We start from the raw sequence: 20,231 nt of genomic DNA, 5'->3' as shown, positions 1-20,231 counted from the left end.
GCGGACTCTCAACCACTGCGCCACCAGGGAAGCCCTATAAGTCTGTTTTAAGAGAGAATACAAGATACTATATACTAACCTAAGGTTCTTTTAATTGCCTCCCAAAATGTTTATAACATGACAATAGTTTCTTTTAAATAATTTTTAACCAGTTAAAAAATCAATGACTCCTGAGAGTATTACTATTGAACTAAAGAATCCTTCAATGCAAAAAGACCATTGCTTCTCAAGACAGGCCTGATATTCAGTTCTAGAGATGGAATTTAAAGCCTCTGAAATCAGCAAACACACACATATATTTTTAAACTACTGTTTAATCAGTTTTAAAGACACACAAATTAGAAAAAAAAACATTTATATGTTCAGTTAAAAACATCTTTAAAACCCAGCAATAAGCCACCAGTGCAGCTCTGAGGACACACAGACTAGAAACAAGTGGTTATGAAATTATCACATCACAGTGTAACTGACATAGTGGTAACTTTAATTTACCATACAACAGGAACTACTTTATGGATCTGTCGAAAAATAACACATCTTTAAAAAAATATTTTGGAATCATAAAAACAAAAAGCACAGACACCACGTTCTATTCTCCCCCAGCGAAGGCAAATGAAGGGCTGTGAATACTGGCTGCTGGAGCTCGGGCCCCCCCTCGTGTTGGGGTAACAGTGTCCAACTACTCCTACGCAGAGATCAAGATGCAAGCTTTAAAGGAAGGCAGGAAGGAAATCCCACGTTGTCACTCTGCATGGAGGAGGGTTTCTCTTGTTCCGCCGGAATTATTTTCACTCTCATTCCTACTGCTTTCCATCGTGCCCCTTGGGGCTCGGGGAGGCAGGTGCGGACGAGTGACAGAAGACGGAGCATGTGTGCTGGTTTGGTTCCTCTCTCCTGCGATTAAAAAGTCAGGAGCAAACGTACTTTGTTGACGAATCCGTGGATACAGAACCAAAAATACTTAACATCGGAAAAGAAGCATATTTGAAAGTTCTGTCCAACCCTTTACACGTGTTTGCCCTTTAATAGGAAAAACAAAGAGGAATATTGACAAATCAACTTCTCAAAGTTAACCCAAAATAGAGACTGGGCAGGATACAGTCACTTACGACTCCAGTAAAAGGCAGCCAGTCACTTTTTCCATTTCAAACATGGTATTAAGAAAATGGTTAGTCCTTCTACTGATGTTGCCCTGTAACTTCTGGTTTTTCATTACATTTCCATTTCTTTTTATAGTAGCAAAACTTGATAAAATGTGACTGGAGAGATGGCTATCATCACTGAGGAAGTTAGACAGGGGTTTTGCATGGATCCTTATACTCTTATCTATAGATCATACAGTCCTGGGGTTTCTTTTGTTTTGTTTTGTTGCTTTATAAAAGGTGTACTGAAAGAAGACAGTTATAATCAGCTTTAAAGGCAAGACAAATTAGTTGGCATAAAAATGTGTCTTTAGGCTCTATTTCAGAAAGTCTTCCCAATCAATGACCTCTAGAAGCTTGTCAGTTCTTTACTGGGGTTTGCATAACGTTTAAAAACCTATTAAAATAAATATTATTTGAAAACATACATAAAACTTTATTAAGCAGCCCACCAAGTAAAATGTAATTGGCTGCATCCTCTGTACAAGAGCTCAGAAAGCAGCTTAGTTGTTGATTCTAAGAGCAGTCCTACAAAATGCCAACATGGAAAATTTCATTTAAAATTGTCTTCTGTAATGAGTTACTATAAATAGATTTGACTAAGTGGTGCTGCAGGAAAACACGGTAGAGACCCTCTGCATCCTAACAGACCCTCTGCATCCTAGTCTTTCAAATCCATATTTCAGAGTGAAATTTCTTTTTTTAAAGCAAATCTTTTTCTTCAGCATAAGGAGTGTGCACTGATACAAACACACTTTTACAAGGAAGGGCTGTAGAAAGCAGAACTTTCAGCATCTAATTTAAGCGTCTAAACGATCAGCTACTCATTAAATGTACCCTGGGTTACCTGTAGTTTTTATAAAGTCCTGGAGGGCAGTTAAGATTACAATTCACAATGTTACTTAGAATTCTGCACCTCTGGTAAATATGATGTATTCAGTGTCAGCCAGGATGGACTATTAGTGGCTGAATAAAACTCTACGAAATACTGGTTCATATCTAAACCTCTGGACGAATGCTTCGCTGACACAGCAATAATAGGCACCATTCTGAAACAATTATTCTCTCAAGTAATTTTTTCTTTCGACTAAAATGCAGAACTCTTCAAATCAATAAACTGATAATTTTGGACAATTTAAAATAAGGAAACAAAAAAGCACAAATGTCCAGAGTTGTTCATGAACTTACAAATGAAAATTTACAAGGTATACATTTTAAATAGGAAAGATTTTTGTCCCAAGTGTAATCTAGTCCTCGAATAAAAGTACAAATTTTATAATTATTTTAATGTCAACATTTTAAAGTAATTTTTTCTGTAGTTTAAAATAAGGTATAACTAAATTAAATATTCTTTAAATATCTTTGAATGAAATAATATTTGAGAAGTTATATGGTGGTAAACCCTGTCCAGTAAAATGGATAATTCATATAACATAGTTTTTAGCATATATATTCCTCAGTTGTACACAGCACAAACAGAAAGCAGAGAAATCAAAAAGAAAATATTTTCCTTCAGTGGAGACTATTTCGTTATGAAAGATTCATTTCAAGGGCTGTATTCAGTAGAAATGGCATGCTGCACGCCTTCTGATTGCCTCAAAAAACTTGAAAAGTCAGGGCTTTGAGCTCAAGTAGTAAAAATAAGGGACCATGAAGATAATCTTGATGGTGAATCTGCCCCGGTTCGTGACTCTTACAGATCTTGCTAATGGTTTCCATTCATTACAAACACAACTGGTCACAAACTCTTGGAACTAACCCTTTGGGCTCATTAAGGAACTTTCGGCTGGAGGACAGGTCACTCGTCCAAGTCCCAAGGCTCACTAATGTCTGAGCCAGATGAATACCCAGGTCTCCTCCCAGGACAATTAGTGCTTCAATGTGGGTTACCTCTACTTTTTAAAACCATTCTTTTTACTGGAAAATTTTTCTCCAAACTGGTATCTGTGGAAATCCTGTATGTGAACATCACACATGGTGGGAATCAGTAACAAAAATACTTTTTAAGCAAAAGTATGGTGGAGGCATAAGTGGTGGCTGGACATTTTGGAAGCTAAATAAACCTTCTCTATTATGCTGGGTATTTTAGAAGCTAAGTAAATTTCTTCAATTACCCTGAGTTCCAATTATAAATGCTTATTTTAAAAACCAAGAACAAGCGGGTTGTAAAATGGTGACAGCTGAGATACATCAAAATAAATTAACTGCTATTGTTTCAAAAAAATAAAATTGTGGGAAAAATAAGTATTTTGTCCATTTTTTTCCCTGAGTAGTATAATAATAACCAAAAATATTGATATAAATATGATGCTGATTGATCATCTCTGGAGTGGTTTCATGGCAACTGAAGAGTGGAGAAATAATATAAACATGCCCTGAATCCTATTCTGTTGATTTAAAAAGAAGCACATGTTACAACGAATCCCTTTAAGTTTAACATAGAGAGATATACCAGCCTTCAATTCTTCTATTATAATGAGAAGTAAAGTATTAATCCTTACAACACTCCAAGTAGATATATTCAGTTTATAGAGCACAAAAAGTCTCTTCTTGAGGAGGAAGGTCAAGCTGAGAATGAGAAGTCTTTCTTTAGTTTTTCTCCTAGATTGTATACCTGTGATTATAATTTCTCCAAAATTAAATAAAAGCTATTCAAAACCCATTTCATACAAAAAACAAAAAACCTGGATAATCCAGGGGGATGGAAATCAGTCAAATTGTATATATAAGGTATTATCTTCAAAGTAATTGGAAAATTCATCAATCATCTTGCTTTCTAGATGGCAGTGCTATGATTACCTTCATTGAGCAAAAAACAGATAACAGTGATATTAGGTTTATAGGCTGAGGAATAAAAAATAGTCAGGTAATAGAACTAAATCATGATTATTTGTTAATGGCTAGGTAGGCTGAACAAAAAGAGAGTTTTAACGCACTTTCTTATTTTCACTTATGACATGCCTAGACTTGTCTTTTAACCTCTACATTTGTTTACTTTTTCTTAATAGTGATCAGATTCTCTGCAGCATTAATTAAATGGAGGAGACATTGTGGGGGGCAGATACTTTCCATGATTAATCTTTTCTAGTCTCTCACATTCCACAGTTTGCTTAAATTCAATGCATGGGAAAACAGAAAATTTATTTAGCAAACCATCTTTTCCCAGGAGGTAACAGGGCATGGCTAACATCATCAGGTGGAGAAAAAAAAAAAATTACCTTTAGAAAAATAAAAACATTTCATATAAACAAAGAGGAAGCTATTTCTAAAGTGCTGGGAAGGTACACTGATATTTTTGCTGATTAGACCTCAAAAGTTCCAAGTACATTGGCTTTTCCTTTCATCTTTAATTGAAATACTACACAGCTTAAGCCAGAGAGTTGTTCTGTCCTTAACTTCATTTGCAAATTTATTAATGGCAAAAAAAAGAGAGACTCATCATAGATAGACAATTTGCATTTCATTTAAAAATTTAAGGCAAAAAAGAAAATAAATTCCACAAAAGATGGGTCACAGAAAAGTGAACTCAGAAGGCCCTGCCCATCCTTCTCCCTTTCCGCCCGTGATTCATCATCTCCGGCCGTGGCCCTGATGCCAGACTGGCATCACACCCCACTCCTCTGCTTTCAGCTACTGCAGCGTCACAAGACTGTGGGGTTAAAGGAGACACCCAGCAATTCAGGTGAAATTAATTATGGTAAAACCAGCCCATAAGATAAAAGCACATCTTTCTACTTAAATAATCTGAAACTCATTAACAAGAGTTAGTGGCAAAACTTTTACGTGAGAAGTTAAGAGTTTGGAAACTAATTTATATTATTCTCTACAGAGGTGGTTCAGACCCAACGACTTTAAGTTTTCATTTTCCTAAAACTTTCCCAAATACGAATTAAACTGTCAAGGATAAAAAGTGATTAGCTAGAGAGTAATTTCACTCAGTGATTTTTCTCTTTCAAAACCTTCAAGCAATCTCCCACTATTATTTTCACAATCCTTTTATCATTCTATATAATTTATGCTTGATACATTTCTTTTAAAAGTCAACGTAATAAAAAGTTATTAAACTTTTATGTCTTACAGAATCACAAAGAACTCAGATAAATAGGGATGAAGAGCACACGTCTGCAGAGCATCGGTCACCTGCCCTGCACACCTGTGTGCGCTGGTCCCAGCTGCCACTGGCTCAGGCTCCGGCCCCCGCAGTGCTTTCTTCATTCACGTCTTCCTTCTTTCCTTTGTCATCTTCTCTCTCTCTCCCTTGTTTTTTTTGTTTGTTTTTTTTGTTTGTTTTTTAAGAAAAATAGCTTAAAATATCACATTACCAACCTTTAATTATGTTTAAGAAATCCCTCCTTGAAGGGCTCTCTGCCTGACACAGGGTAATTAAACTCTCCAGGAAATTGGCATCCATCACTTTACAGTTTCACAACATACTGTAGTCATTTGAGATACTTTAAGAAAACCTTTCAAATACTGAGATGTTTATTGCATTTTAAAGTATCCACAGTCTTAAATATCCTGTTCAAATTCCTCCGGAATTCCTGTGCAGCATACAACATCTAATATTGAAATAGTGTTCTCACAATACTACACTTGAAAATACCATTTAGGAAACAATATTTTAGGAAATAGACAGTTTAAGGCAAGACATTCATTTGGAAAAGTTAATTTTTCTCAATCATCTAGATTGACACAATTATTTTTCCATCTCTTCAGTGCCTTGGGATACACAACATACATTCAGCAGCAGGGCACACTTATGACCCTACGGACATATGCTGAGGTCCTGAGTGCCCATTGAAATAATGGAAACATTTTTGATAAGGCATGGCCCACAGGGACATGGCATGGGAGGGGTCTTTCACTCCATTTTCAAGCTGGTATACAGGGCATTCCCTACCTAAAACTGTCCGATTTCCCCCCACGTGATCTCTTTCCCAACAGACACAAACCCCTTGAAAGGTGCTAAGATTGGTTTCTGTTAACAGACAAAAAGTAGCCATCAGAGTGCTTTCCCCATCATTGCTTTAATGATGGATGTCTAGAGGCTCTTTCTTGATTCTGATTGCAAACATTGTTTGTTGTGGAAAAACTATTCTGTCCCAAAGAATTTCCTCTTTCATCAAACTTTTTGGATCGTGACAGCTGAACGTTTTCATGTGTATTCTTTCCTCTTTGAGTTTTTTTCACCGGTAACAACAATAACACTAAGATACCAGCAGAGTGAAGGCTGTAATACCAGGAGCTAAAAAAAAAAAAGGGAAAACTTTACTTTATTATATTCTGATAATTAACAAGACTTAATTTGACATTTGTCAAAATGTCACAAGCCCCACCTAGGATGTCTATATTTACTACACTATTCTTTTTTTTTTTTAATTTATTTATTTTTGGCTGCACTGGGTCTTCGTTGCTGCGCGCGGGCTTTCTCCAGTTGTATCGACGGGCTTCTCGTTGCGGGGGCTTCTCTTGTTGTGGAGCACGGGCTCTAGGCGTGCGGGCTTCAGCAGCTGTGGCGTGTGGGCTCAGTAGTTGTGGCTCGCGGGCTCTAGAGAGCAGGCTCAGTAGTTGTGGTGCATGGGCTTAGGTGCTCCGTGGCATGTGAGATCTACCCGGACCAGGGCTCGAACCCGTGTACCCTGCATTGGCAGGTGGATTCCCAACCACTGCGCCACCGGGGAAGCCCTACACTAGTCTTTTACCCATCCCCCTTAGATGAAACTCTAACCATGTATGCCAGTGGGTATTTATAAAGCACTCATACTAGATATCATATTGCATTCCTTTGTAAAGGTCATAAGGCCAGGACTAAGTAGAACAAAAACCAAAATGTACTTATTAATAGCTGCAGAGATCTGAAAAAAACACTCTCAAATCCATAGAATCAAATATTGAGCAAAGTATGGAGGTAGTAAAGGGACAGTAATAGCCTTGCCTGCTATTTACTGTCCCTAATTAAGTTACAAATATTCCAGTGATGTGAGTAATAGATAAGCAATATTGCTTCTTGATGGTTACAAAATAAAGGTCACAAAATAAAGGTCACATTATTAAAGATATTATTAGAAGTATCATGCCTCAAATTAAATATAAACCAAATGTGACCTCCTGGTTCTATAGCTGTAAGTGCCAGTGCCTGTGAACAAAGTACGTGAGACAGAAAATCCTGAGACAGAAAATCCAACCAATAGCTCAGTCACATTTAGACATATGTAATAATTCTGTTCAAAAGGACACTTTAGTAGGAGTTACTTATGTCTTCCTGTATGATTATTATGACTCTGTGCTGTCATTCTAAATGCTAGGGTAATGGAAAATAGTTTTTGATCTCAAAGATACCACTATCTACTATGGGGGGAATGGAATTTGGTGGGAGAGGGAGAGAAGATAAACAGATAAACAAAATATGGAATTCAAAACAATAATTTCTGGGGCTTCCCTGATGGCGCAGTGGTTGGGAGTCCGCCTGCCGATGCAGGGGACGCGGGTTCGTGCCCCGGTCCGGGAGGATCCCACATGCCGCGGAGCGGCTGCGTCCGTGAGCCACGGCCGCTGAGCCTGCGCGTCCGGAGCCTGTGCTCCGCAACGGGAGAGGCCACAACAGTGAGAGGCCCGCGTACCGCCAAAAAAAAAAAAAACAAAAACAATAATTTCTATTATGTAGAGATGAAAAAAGTACCAATGAAATATAAAAGAGTGAAAAGGGAACCAATAAATGAAATGCAAGTAATTTATTATCTTTTGACTGAAGAAATGAAGAGAATTAATAATTCGTTATAAAGAACAAGCTGTGCTGTTTTTTAACTGCTTCATCATATTCATTATTGTTCATCTTTTTTAAGTTTTCCTTTCCTTTGGGAGTTAGCAGTCTTATCGCTGAACTCATGTTCCACGGACTTTACCAACCGTTACTGGTGACTATCAGAGGATATATTTTACTTCCGTCCCTAAAATATCCCCAGTGACTCTTAAGCCTCCGCTTTAACAAATAAACTCTTAAACCTTGGCTCTCGAGCAGGGGTGAGCAAACTACAGCTTGTGGGCCAAAGCTAGTCTGAAGTCTCTCTCTTTTTTTAATTGAGATATAACTGACATATAACATTATCAGTTTCAGATGTACAACATAATGATTCGGTATATGTATATATCGTGAAATGACCACCACAATCATCTAGTTCACATCCAAGTGTAGGAAGAAGAGCTCTACAGCCCAGTGTAACCTTTGAGATCTGAAGCAAGGGTTACCCAGCTGATACTCCTCGCTGTAAATCACACTCTCATCTGAGGTCTGAGTGGTGTTAATCATTCCATAAATAAACTTGTGACTGCTTGGTTTAAGATTTTAAAGTAACTGACAATGCATTTAACTGCAGAAAGCAAGCTAGGGTACTATTTTTCTATTTTACCCAAGAGCAAGAAGCTTTCTTTTAAAAATAAATTAAAATGAAAAATAAATAAAATAAAATAAAATGATACAAAGGAACTTATTCACAAAACAGAAATAGACTCACATACACAGAAAACAAACCTATGGTTACCTAAGGAGAAAGGGTGGGAGAGGGATAAATTAGGAGTTTGGGATTAAAATATATACACTACTATGTATAAAACAGGTAAACAACAAAGACCTACTGTATAGCACAGGGAACTGTACTCAGTATCTTGTAATAACCTACAATGGAAAAGAATCTAAAAAAGAATATATACACACACACACACACACATACATACATACATATATAAATAACTGAATCACTTTGCTACACACCTGAAACTAACACAACATTGTAAATCAACTATATTTCAATTAAAAATTTTTAAAAAATTTCCGATGGCATATTTTTAAGAGTAACACTTACCTGTAAAACATAAATGATGGTTTTATAGAAAGAAGAACGAATGGCACAACTGTGTAACTTATTGCTATCTGAGTTGCTATCCATGTTATGACATCATACAATAATTTAAGTTGGGGAGGTTCGATGAAATGATGCCTAAAGTTATTTCTCACCTGAAATAAACAAAAATATTTACCTTTAACATTGCTTATAAAATTACACTGACTATATCAACTGTTTCAAGGATGTGGAATAAGCGAAACTCCCATACGTTGCTGGTGGGCATCTAAAATGATACTGTTACTATGGGAAAAGCTGGATCTGGTTCAGAAAAAACTAATACACGTATGTATAAAAAATATGGAGAGTGCATGGGGAAGCACATGAGCAAAATGTGTGAATCTGGGTAAAGGGCGTGCGTATAGGAGTTCTTGGCAATTTTTCTGTAGATTTGAAGTGGTATTAAAATTAAAAGTTCCCCCCCCAAAGTTAAAAATTACACTTCCTAGAGCTCCTTAAATCATATTTTGTAAACTATAGTACAGGCACACCTCATTTTATCGTGCTTCACTTTATCATGCTTCGCAGATACTGCGGTTTTTACAAACTGAAGGTGTGTGGCAGCCCTGTGTCGAGCGAGTCTACTGGAGCCATTCTTCCAACAGCATTTGCTCACTTCTTGACTCTGTGTCACATTTTGGTAATTCTTGTAATACTTCAAACATTTTCATTATTATTATATTTGTAATGGTGTTGTGTGATCAACGACCTCTGATGTTATGACTATGACCTGCTGAAGGCTTAGGTGATGGTTAGCATTTTTTAGCAATAACGTATTTTTTAATTAAGGTACGTATACTTAGACATAATGTTATTGCACCCTTAGACTACACAATAGTGTAAACATAACTTTTATGTGAACTGGGAAACCAGAAAAATTCGTGTGACTCCCTTTACTGCAATATTCACTTTATTGCCGTGGTCTGGAACCGAATCTGCAATGTCTGCCTACACGTAAATAAGGTTCACTCCGTGATCAGTTTTTCTACTACAATGAAAGGAGACATCCTTCCTATTCTTTAACCTCTGCATTTGTGAAAGACAGCTATTATACACTGAGCTTAGGTCAAAGAGCGCTTATTAAAATCAATGGCAATTACACACATCATTCATTAGGGGAAATTGGGAAGGGCTTCTCAGGAAAAAAGTGCTTTCTGATAACCACTATTTTAATACCTTTTAGCTTCTAAAACAGTCAAAACATTTCAATTTTGAAATGTGCAAACTTAACCGAACACTATTTTTTTTCTCTTGTGTCCCCGCTTTTTTCGCCTGATATGGTTATAGGTGAAGCGTGGCCCTGCTCTGAGATGCCACGCGAGTTCTTCAGAGGGGATGCAGTCTGAGGTTAGTGGCTCTTCCACACACACCAGCACTCGTAGTGGCAGGATGCTACCCAGGTTTTCTGCCTTGCTGAAGGCGGCAAAAGCTACCTGCACTCTCTCCCCTTCTGTCCACCGGGGCAAATCCATTTCCCAAGGCATGGCTCTCAGCATCCCATCTCCACCCTCACCCACCTTCCCTGACTCCCTGATGTGGGACAGAATGAGGATTAGGCTCTTCCCCAGTTTGCTGTTCAAGTTCTTCTATTATTGGCCTCTTCCTCTCTCTCCAGCCCCACCCCGCCCCTGCCCTCTTCCTTTCCAGAATCATCCACCCTTTAGACATACATGAAGGCTCTGCTTCAACCAGATTTGCTCGTCATTCCCAAATACACCACACACTTCCTAACTTGGTTTTGCCAATGTCATTTCTACACCTAGAAAGGCATTTTCTTCCCCCATTACGCTTCAGTCACTACTGAAATAACTCATCATTCAAAGCCCAAATCCAAGCACACTTTCCTACTGGGGCCACCTCTAGTCAACCCAACCAAAAGGGATTTCCTTCCCTCTAGACACCTATGGTACTTACTATCCATAAAAGCGATGGAATCTATCATATATGCCTTGTGGTATATGTACCCCCACATACAGACAGATACCTACACACATACATACATACACCTTACGCCCCTAGACTACAAACCACAGAAGAATAGCCTTTAGTTAATACTTCTTGACATTTACCTCATATATCTCCAAGGTACCTTAAAACTGAATACAATAAACATCTGCTAGTTTGTTAAGTGAAGCCACCTCACCTGTGAGTGACATAAGAAGCTTGTTCAAACACTGTTTTTGTCACGTCACTTTCCTCCGATTGACTTCCAAGGACTTACACTAAACTGCCCCCCTGCTTTCCCATGTCGCCAACCTAATTCCTCAACTGTTTCCCAGATAATACACTAGGTCTCAAATACCCTACAGACCTGCGGCCTGCTTCGCACTGGTGTCCGCCATGGGGAATGGCCCGTCCACGTTATCTAGGCCTGGCCACGGTCCCCTCTTCATCTAAAAGAGGACTCAAAGGCTGGAGTTTTCAGGAAACATCTCTAAAATAAACCTACGCGTCTGGTCATCTCTATTTCACCCAGTTTTCAGCAATCCTTCCGAAGATTCTGTGACAACGAGGAACACGGTGTGGAGGCCTCTGTGGGCCGGGCCTTCCTCCCAGATGAGCCGAGCACGCAGCCCGCGAGGCACACTCAACACACCTGCCAGGCGCACCTCCCAGCCAGCCTGCAGCACTGACCTGGCCAAAGGAGCAAGGCTGCCCGGTAGGTAAGAGGCTCACTGGGCCTTTGACACCAGGTCACGTGACCAGCACTGCAGGATGAGAAGGAACTCATACTCACAGCTCGCGCTGCCAGCGTCATCACCACTCCCGTGAGAAAAGTCAGGTAGTAGCCCGGGTACACCCCATGCCAAATGGCAGAGAGGATGAACGTCTGGATGGTTGGATTCGAGGAGGCGCGCTCATAACACACCCTGGAAACCATGAAAAACATGAGTGATTAGAGCTTATCAAGTCCACAATGATCACTCTTATTCCTGGTCAGGAGCTAGGAAAATGGAGGTTATAGCTATTAGGGATCAGATGTATGAAAAGAAATTTCATTTCCATCTTTTCACTGGTACACGTAATGGCCAAAATGATCATTTCTAGTGTTTGGGAGTCCATGCTATGTACAGAAGAACTTTAACAAATATAAAAGTTATTTTTATTTTACATTATTTTATTATTTTCTTTAGTAACATTTAGAATTTTCAACTGATCTAACGATAGTCTTCTGGGAAGTAGGCTGTGCTCAGTGTAAAGTTTTCCTGTCACAGGTAGAGAACTCAGATGAAAATAAGATTTTCGTAAGGTATCAAATTTAAAATATAACAACAAAAAATAACACAACAGGTTAGTTCGGCAAATCTGCACCCATTGGGGAGACTGCAAGGCACCAGGAAGCAATGATAATGTGCTTTGGATATTTCAAGAGGTAAAGGGATTGAACTTGTCATGAGTAAAGGACATGACAAAAGAAGGCTTCTTTACACAGAACGGTGCTTAGAGCCCTCCCATCACAGGAGCAGTCTTTTATGAAATAAACTCAAGATCGGGCAGTGTGTCCCATCAAGAACAAGGAGAAAGGACGACTGGGAGCTTCTGCGCGGTGTCCTAACTCCGTCTTTTGTAATCGGTCCTCTGCCTTCCCCGTGTGCACGTGACAAGCCCTCATAATTCTCAGCACAGGCGCCTCTTTGCCCCTCATTCTCGCATGCTTCCCACTCACTCCCTCATCATCCTCACGACAGGGGGCATTGCATAGAGATGACTGCCGAGTTTGTACCAAGATGGTGACCTCCCACTGCAGAGGCTGGGTCTCTGCATCCTGTGCCCAACATATAAAGGTCTGTTGTCCTGAAATATTTTAAAACTGGAAGCGTTGTGCAAAATCTAGGGCATACGTACGGTGGCTGTGTAGGCATTTTTGTTTGGCCAAATCCCCCGTGAATGAGCGACATACTGGTGATCTCAAACCTTGGTGGGCACCTTTCAAGGCAGGATACGAGGTCAGTGGTGGCTACATTCATGACTCACGCCTAAACAGTTCTCTGACTTGGTAGCACCCTGCTTAACTCTGTTTCCCGGTTAACACAAGGTCACAGCGTTAATTCAATTTAGTTAAGAATGTGAAGCCAGTGAAGCTCAGCCTCAAGAACTAGAGGTCAAAAAAAAAAAAAAAGGAACTAGAGGCCAACGCTCAGCTGATGGTGGTTCTGGAGGGAGCTTACCTTTTGAGCCAAAGAGCTGTCTGAATATTCCAATTATCAAGAAACATCTTGAAACTTGTTGACATCTGAAAAACAAAGGAACTTTCTTCTTTGGCCAACAAAATAATGAAGCTTTAAAGGTAAGTAACATCTTACTGTGCTAAGAGTACATTACTTGACAATGATGATAGTGTACGATCTCTTTCCTTAACGCCGTTTTTTCTAATAGAGTAACATCATTCTATAAAAGGAGTTACTGGAGGGAACATCTGTGAGGTAAATGGATTCTCACCATTTTCTCCTGTGTGTTAACACTTACAGGGGTTGCCATGGAATTATCCCAAAGACACTCCTGATGGAGCAGGTGAATGACCTTTCAGCGGCCGTTCACTGGGGGCCAGACTGGACGCCCCATCAGGTGCAGCCTCACTTCCTTCAGTGCCCCCCTCCCCAGCTGCTGGGAGTCTTGGCCTCCCAGGACCTGCTTACCCTGGAGGAGTGGTCTGCACATCTTCCTACCTTTCCAGTGCCTCACTCAAGCTTCCCCCACTAATGCCACCCTCCGATCTCAGAGGGAAGCTCTGGTCTCCTGGCCGCTACTCCTTCCCTGTGTAACCATCCCTCCTTGGCTCTGCACTTCTCACCACTTTAGATTCTCTGGTCCGTTATTTACTGCTCTCATCAAACTCTGAGGATGAAAACTTCTTAAGAGGCAAAAAATCTTACTCTTTTATGAATAAGGCACATATATACATATAGGATATAAAGAGATATACAATATATCTCTGCTATTAAAATTTCATGGGGCCTGATTAGGAAAAAAAAAAAGTCTTAAAAGCTCCTTAGTTGGCAATAATGAACAAAACATTAAAACACGGCCATATATTCATCACCCAATTTCCACAATTATCCATTTTCGCCTATCCTTCCCCATTTTATTACTGACACTGTTAAGAGCATTTCAAAGCAAATACCAGACATCTTATTTCACCTGTAAATAGCTCAGAATTTATGTCCAATAAATAGGGACCTTCAAAAAAAAACTATGATCAGGGACTTCCTTGGTGGTCCAGTGGTTGAGACTCTGCGCTCCCACCACAGGGGGCTTAGGTTCAATCCCTGGTCAGGGAACTGGATCCCATGTGCCACAACTAAGAGTTTGCATGCCGCAACTAAGGAGCCCACAGGCCGCGACTAACACCGGCCCAGCCAAATAAATAAATATTTTTTTAAAAAGAATAATTTTAAAAAATAATGTTACAAAAAATAAATAAATAAATTTAAAAAACTATGACCAAAAGAAAAAAAGAAAAAAAACTATGACCAGGTCTAACCAAATTAACAATAATTCCTTAATATCATCCAATATCCATTTTGTATTCAAATACCCCTGACGGTTTAAAAACATGGTTTTCCAGTTGGTGGGGTCAGTCAGGATCCAAACATATGGCACGTCTGGCTGATGTCTCTTTTAATGTGTAACAGCCCCTCTCTGCCCCCCACTTCTCCCATGCCATGCATTTGTGCAGGAAATCGGGTCACTGGTCCTATGGCACTCCCTGCTTCTGGCCCTGGTGTCTAACTTACTTCTCTATCTTCTGGGTCCCTTCTAACAGCAGAAGGATCTAGAGACCTGATCAGGCCTGTATTTCCTGTGGTCCCACAACTGCAGGTGCCAAGGTCCAGCAGTGGGTCCAGCTGCTCCACTCACTATTTGTTCCCGGTCAGCCTCTCACCCGAAGTTCTGGTAACTTCTCCCATCGGGAGCAGCCCCTTACACAGGCTTGCAGAGCAATGCATGCTTTTGGTTTTCCTCTCTTCTCTCCAGCTACCCCCTCCCGCATGCCTTCCTTTGCCTGGCCTGTAAGATGGGGGCTCCTTTGGGGGCTCTCGTCTCGCCCCACCCCCTCAGTGTCCCTCATGGCTACTCTCGTGGTTCCTCCCAAAACCTGAAGTGCGATAGTTCCCAAATTACAATCTCAGCCCATGCCTCAGCATTCACTGGCCTGCTGGACCACTCGGGTAAGTCTGACATTTGAACACACCACCTTTCCCTTCATACCTGAGCCTTCTCCTTGCTCCTTACCCCAGTGAAAGGTACCACGGTGAACACAACGGTCTAAACCAGACCTCTGGGCATGATTCATAACTCGTTCTCTCTTGCTGATTCCAGTGTATCACCAAGTTCTGCTGAGTCTCTTAAACAGTGTCCAGTGTGTTTACGTCTTTCCAGCCCCACTGCCACTACCCTGGTTGAGGCCACCATCATGCTGGGCCTACACAGCACCCTCCTAATAGGTCACTGTCTCAGGAGGGCGACGCCTTCTGCCTGACATAGCCCCATCCTCCTAACACACACACACACACACACACACACACACACACACTCAATCACCTCACTAGTCTAAGCTGGCCTCCTATCTTAGAAACGCCCTATACCTCTCTGATCACAGCCAATCTTTCTGTATCCCTGGAACCCCCACTAGATTAAAGCTCCAGGAGGGCCCAGATTGTACTGATCTTATTCACCGGTTCCCCAGGGCCTGGGGCACATGGTTGATGACCAATAAATATTGGCTGATTGAAAGAATGAGTATTATTATTACAAATCTTTCAGTACCACTGTTGGGACATCACATCATAACCTATGAAGGCAAATTATGCTACTTAAAGTGTCATATGGTAACCAACTTCTTAATGATTTACTAACCTCTATTTGCTGAATTCTCAGATTGGAAATTAAGTCCCAACGAGCTGCTCCATTTTTGTCATATCCTCTGAATCCAAAGCCTGCCGCATTATTGATAGCGTCAGCTGTAATACACAAAGGAAAAGAAACTATTACAAACCTATGTAACAAACTACTGTGTTCTCCCAGAAGATGTACGTTATCATATACTATCATCTTTAATTCTTAAACAGTCAAAGTAGATTCATTCTCATTTTTATATGATATTATAATAAAATGGGCCTTGATCCAGTTTTTAGGCTCTCCTAACAGTTTTTAGGCTCTATCCTTATATGTAGGACATGAACTATAAGGTTTGCTTCTCCTGAATAGATGACCCTAGTTTTTCTCATTGGTCTTGAACTATATATTCTCAACAGGGTACTCTCCCGGCTATCACCAGGGTAAGATTTATACTTCCACACATTGACACAAAGGTTTATTCACGTGTCACTTACCTAACGTCCATGCAAAATAGTATTTCGGTCTGGCAGCCAAAAGAGAGACGTATAGATAGATAACCTTGGTCGGCCATGAAGCTGTAGCTTGAAAATGCTCATCAATGTTATACTCCACAGGTAATGTCTTAGAGACGGTCAAGTGAAATAACAAGGAAAGTCCACAGACTAAGAGCTTCTGAATAACTGCCACCTGAAAGCAAGACGAGACTCTTCATAAACTTAATCGATACGTATTTACGTATTATTGCCACATAACTCCTCCTGAAGGCAGTATTAACCCTGTAACTCCATCCAAAATCCTGAACTCAGGCGTGCTCAGCATTTAAAGCCGCCACCGTCTCAGTATGAACACATGAAGCCTTATGTCTAATGACTGCCTCTGGGTTATGGCTCAAATCACACTAGAAACCCCAATGTGTATTTTCAGGACTTTCAGTAAACTTTGAAAAACTAAAAGCAAACACAGGTGTATAGGGTGACTACGAAAAAATGTTAACATTAGTAAGTTTTGGTAGTGGATTTTACGTGACTACACACACACACACACACACACACACACACACGGCTTATTTTTTCCATTGTGCTTTTTCCCTACTTTCCAAATTCTAGGTATTTCATGGAAAACTATTTTTACAATAAACAACTTTCACGTTTCTTTAAACCTGAAAGTTCTTTAAAGCAATTTTGTTCAAATGATAAAACCAAAAGAGCCACACCCAAGAAAACAAAAAGATCTGCATAAAGATTCTGATGGAAAGAAAGGGATAAGCTTTATTCTGGTAAGGTTCAATTACCTTGAAAAACACCAACCCATGGTGTTTTTATGTTTTCAGTAGGCTAGACTATTTCAATCTGATTCAATATAAAGGAGATTATACAGGCCACAGAGGTAAAGAAACAGGAAAGAAAAGGCTGGATCCAGAAGAAAGAATGTAACAAAATACTCGGATCTAGTGTCCTGCACAGTAATCAAATAACATTCCAATTAACTACAGTTATTTGCAGATGAACACCCGTATTTAACACTTTCTGTAATGGGGCCAAAAAGAAAGGCCCAAAGGCGAGAGTCAGAGCACATGCCTGATTCCTGCACTTTCGAAGTCTTTACGTATTGTCAGGAGGCGCTGGAAGGTCAAGGGCTCTTCGCTGCAACTGTTCTTATTCTCATTTTCCTGGTCGTCTTTCAAAGCTTCCTCCAGTAAAGTAAGGCTACCTTTTCTTCACTCCTACCTCCAAAATATCTAACCTACACATCTGAATTTGCAACAGGTAATTAGGGAAAAATTATAATTGTAAATGAAGTGAGATGAACCGAATGACCTCATATGTGAACCTAAAAATCGGATACATCACTTGAGTAACATAATGAGAAGTACTGTGGCCATTAGACTGTACACACTAGTTTCCAGGTCTCAGTTTAAAACAAGTTAAAGTAACATATACCTGATCTCAACTACCAGCTGGCACACACACCAACGAGAGTCCCCAAAAAAGCTAAGTCAATGCGGGATCAGGAACTCTGAAAGGCAGGGGTGAGGGGGCCTGAAGCTGGGAAGCCAGGTGTAACCCCAGTTCCCTCAGCCTCCTCTCCCCCATACTGGCAGGAAGCCAGAAGTTAACTCTCAGGGAAGCCTAACCAGAAAAGAGCCAGGCTTCAGGACACGGGTCCAGAGTGGGGCTGGAATGAATCGAGCCTGTGGTGGATGCATCCCGAGAGGCGATGTCCGCAGCCCCTCCCTCCCAGCTCCAGAGACCAGCAGTCAAGTCTGAACACCCGGGGCAGAAGACGGGAGAAGCCCGCACTCAAGAAACCAAACAGCCTCAGAGAAAAGACCTACCGGCATCACAGCAGAGACTGACAGGTGTTCCCCAGGAGACCTGCCCCCCTTCTTACATAGCAATGGATTTTCTATTTGCGCACGGTGAAGTCTAGCTAAAGACCACACGTCACAGCCTCCTTTGCAGTTGAGTGTAGCTATGTGGTCACAAGTAACATGGACAACTTCTGTGGCGAACCATCCTCAGACCATGAGGATGAGGGAAACGCCCTAAGGATGGCCAAAACGGGAGCTTGGATGCCCCGCCCGTGGAGCTGCCATATTACCCATGGACCGCTGACACTTGAGCTGTCCTGTAAGAGAAGAATAAACTTCCACCTTGTTTAACCTCCTGTTATTTTGGTCCTTGGTTCAGCAGCCAAACCTGTATCTTAACTAACGCAGATAAAGACAATTGGGAGGCCCCCAACAAAGGGGCCTCTGGGTACCTGACTGACCCACTTTGGATTCAAAGAGTCTACACACCCCACTCACAACACAAAGAGTTTCTAAGTGCCTTTAAGTGATCTGTAAATAACTACCACTGTTTGTGTGAACTATGTACATATGGAATTTAAATTTAAAATATACTAAAACAGTGAGATAATATATGAAGAGTATTTGCTATTGTCAGCAATCTCTTATTTATGATGTCCATGACCTGAAGGAGGAAAGTGATGTTTTCTAAGAGCAAATCCCATAAAAATTCAGAGTGAGGTGACAGAAGTAATCCACAACTTTGCACTGTTTTTTGTTGGGTTTGATTTACCACTACTTATATGTTTGTTGCACTTGATATTTTTCCAGCATTTTACAAAATTAAGTCTAGCATTTTAATTCCTAATTTCCTAGTTAGGAATTCCTAAATTCCTAAATTCCTTACTAGGAATTTCCTAAATTCCTAATTTCATTCCCTTCTCAGTATTCTAGAATAAACCTCTGGGATATAGAAGCTGTCTATAAGTACCTTGAGCTCCTCCTACGGCAGTGAGGCCTCTGAAGGGTTAAGTGGTCAGCCTGACACAAAACAGTCAGCGAAGAGATCTGAATATACCCAGTTTCTCGTCCCAGTTTGAGCTGGCATTCATCAATTAACACTTGGCCAGTTAAGGGAAACTGTGAAGACGAGAGCATCTTTTTGGTGTAAAACACAATGAGTTGCATGGCACGAAAGAGAAAATACGAGAGATTTTGCAAATGAGTGCACGTCTTCATTCACTCTTTGTTTCATAATAACTTAGCAAGGAGCTGGTCCTCTGCTCCAAACCCCACATTCAGAGAAAGCATACTAGCCCCACCTTTTTTTTAAAAATTAATTAATTAATTAATTTATGGTTGTGTTGGGTCTTCGTTTCTGTGCGAGGGCTTTTTCTAGTTGCGGCGAGCAGGGGCCACTCTTCATTGCGGTGCGCGGGCCTCTCACTATCGTGGCCTCTCCCGTTGCGGAGCACAGGCTCCAGACGCGCAGGCTCAGCGGCCATGACTCACGGGCCCAGTTGCTCCGCGGCATATGGGATCTTCCCGGACCGGGGCACGAACCTGTGTCCCCTGCATCGGCAGGCGGACTCTCAACCACTGCGCCACCAGGGAAGCCCTAGCCCCACCTTTTTGTCTCACAGACTTGTTGACTGGCCTATTTCTCATGGACCTTTGGATTCTACCAGATCAAATCCAGCAGAACTTGGCCTGCACAGAGCCGCACGGGCTCCCCGGACAAGACGTATCCGTTGTTCCAAGGAATAAAGATGACATTCGGGTGTGAGGCTCAGCCCGCCTGGGCTTGGATTCCGGTTCTCCCACTGCCACCCTGGAAACCCTGGTCAAATTACTTAGCCTCTGAGTCTCAGCCTCCTCATACATGAAGTCGTGAGAATAAAGCGTCTGCCCTCAAGACTGTCCTGGGGCTGAAAGTGCTGGGAAAGTGTTCACTATTATTATCTTCTGTATTGTGAAAACTGGACAAGGTTTATGGAAAAGGTGATATCTGAAGTAGGCCTTTAAAGAGGTGTAAGATTTCAACTGGCAATGGTCAGCATG

General features: G+C 40.9%; 1 protein-coding gene across 2 annotated transcripts in view; it reads right to left on the bottom strand.

Moving 5' to 3' along the window:
* Positions 1–296: 296 nt before the first annotated feature.
* The window catches only part of MBOAT2 (membrane bound glycerophospholipid O-acyltransferase 2), a 116,667-nt gene continuing 96,732 nt past the window's right edge, over positions 297–20,231 (bottom strand). The window contains exons 7-12 of one of the 2 annotated variants that reach the window (XM_027113855.1): positions 16,375–16,567; positions 15,899–16,002; positions 13,210–13,274; positions 11,778–11,910; positions 9,002–9,153; positions 297–6,387 (exon numbers count right to left, since the gene is read on the bottom strand). In XM_027113855.1, coding sequence (XP_026969656.1) covers positions 6,162–6,387; positions 9,002–9,153; positions 11,778–11,910; positions 13,210–13,274; positions 15,899–16,002; positions 16,375–16,567 — 873 coding nt within the window. In that variant the 3' untranslated portion in view covers positions 297–6,161. The remainder of the gene's footprint in view (positions 6,388–9,001; positions 9,154–11,777; positions 11,911–13,209; positions 13,275–15,898; positions 16,003–16,374; positions 16,568–20,231) is intronic. The other variant, XM_027113854.1, reaches the window with a different exon arrangement.

The sequence above is a fragment of the Aethalodelphis obliquidens genome, unplaced genomic scaffold (assembly GCF_003676395.1).
Source record: "Aethalodelphis obliquidens isolate GAN/ISIS:26980383/991018 unplaced genomic scaffold, ASM367639v1 scaffold12, whole genome shotgun sequence".
Taxonomy (NCBI): domain Eukaryota; kingdom Metazoa; phylum Chordata; class Mammalia; order Artiodactyla; family Delphinidae; genus Aethalodelphis; species Aethalodelphis obliquidens.
The sequence above is the reverse complement of the archived record's forward strand: the minus strand, read 5'-3'. Positions and strand labels throughout refer to the sequence as shown.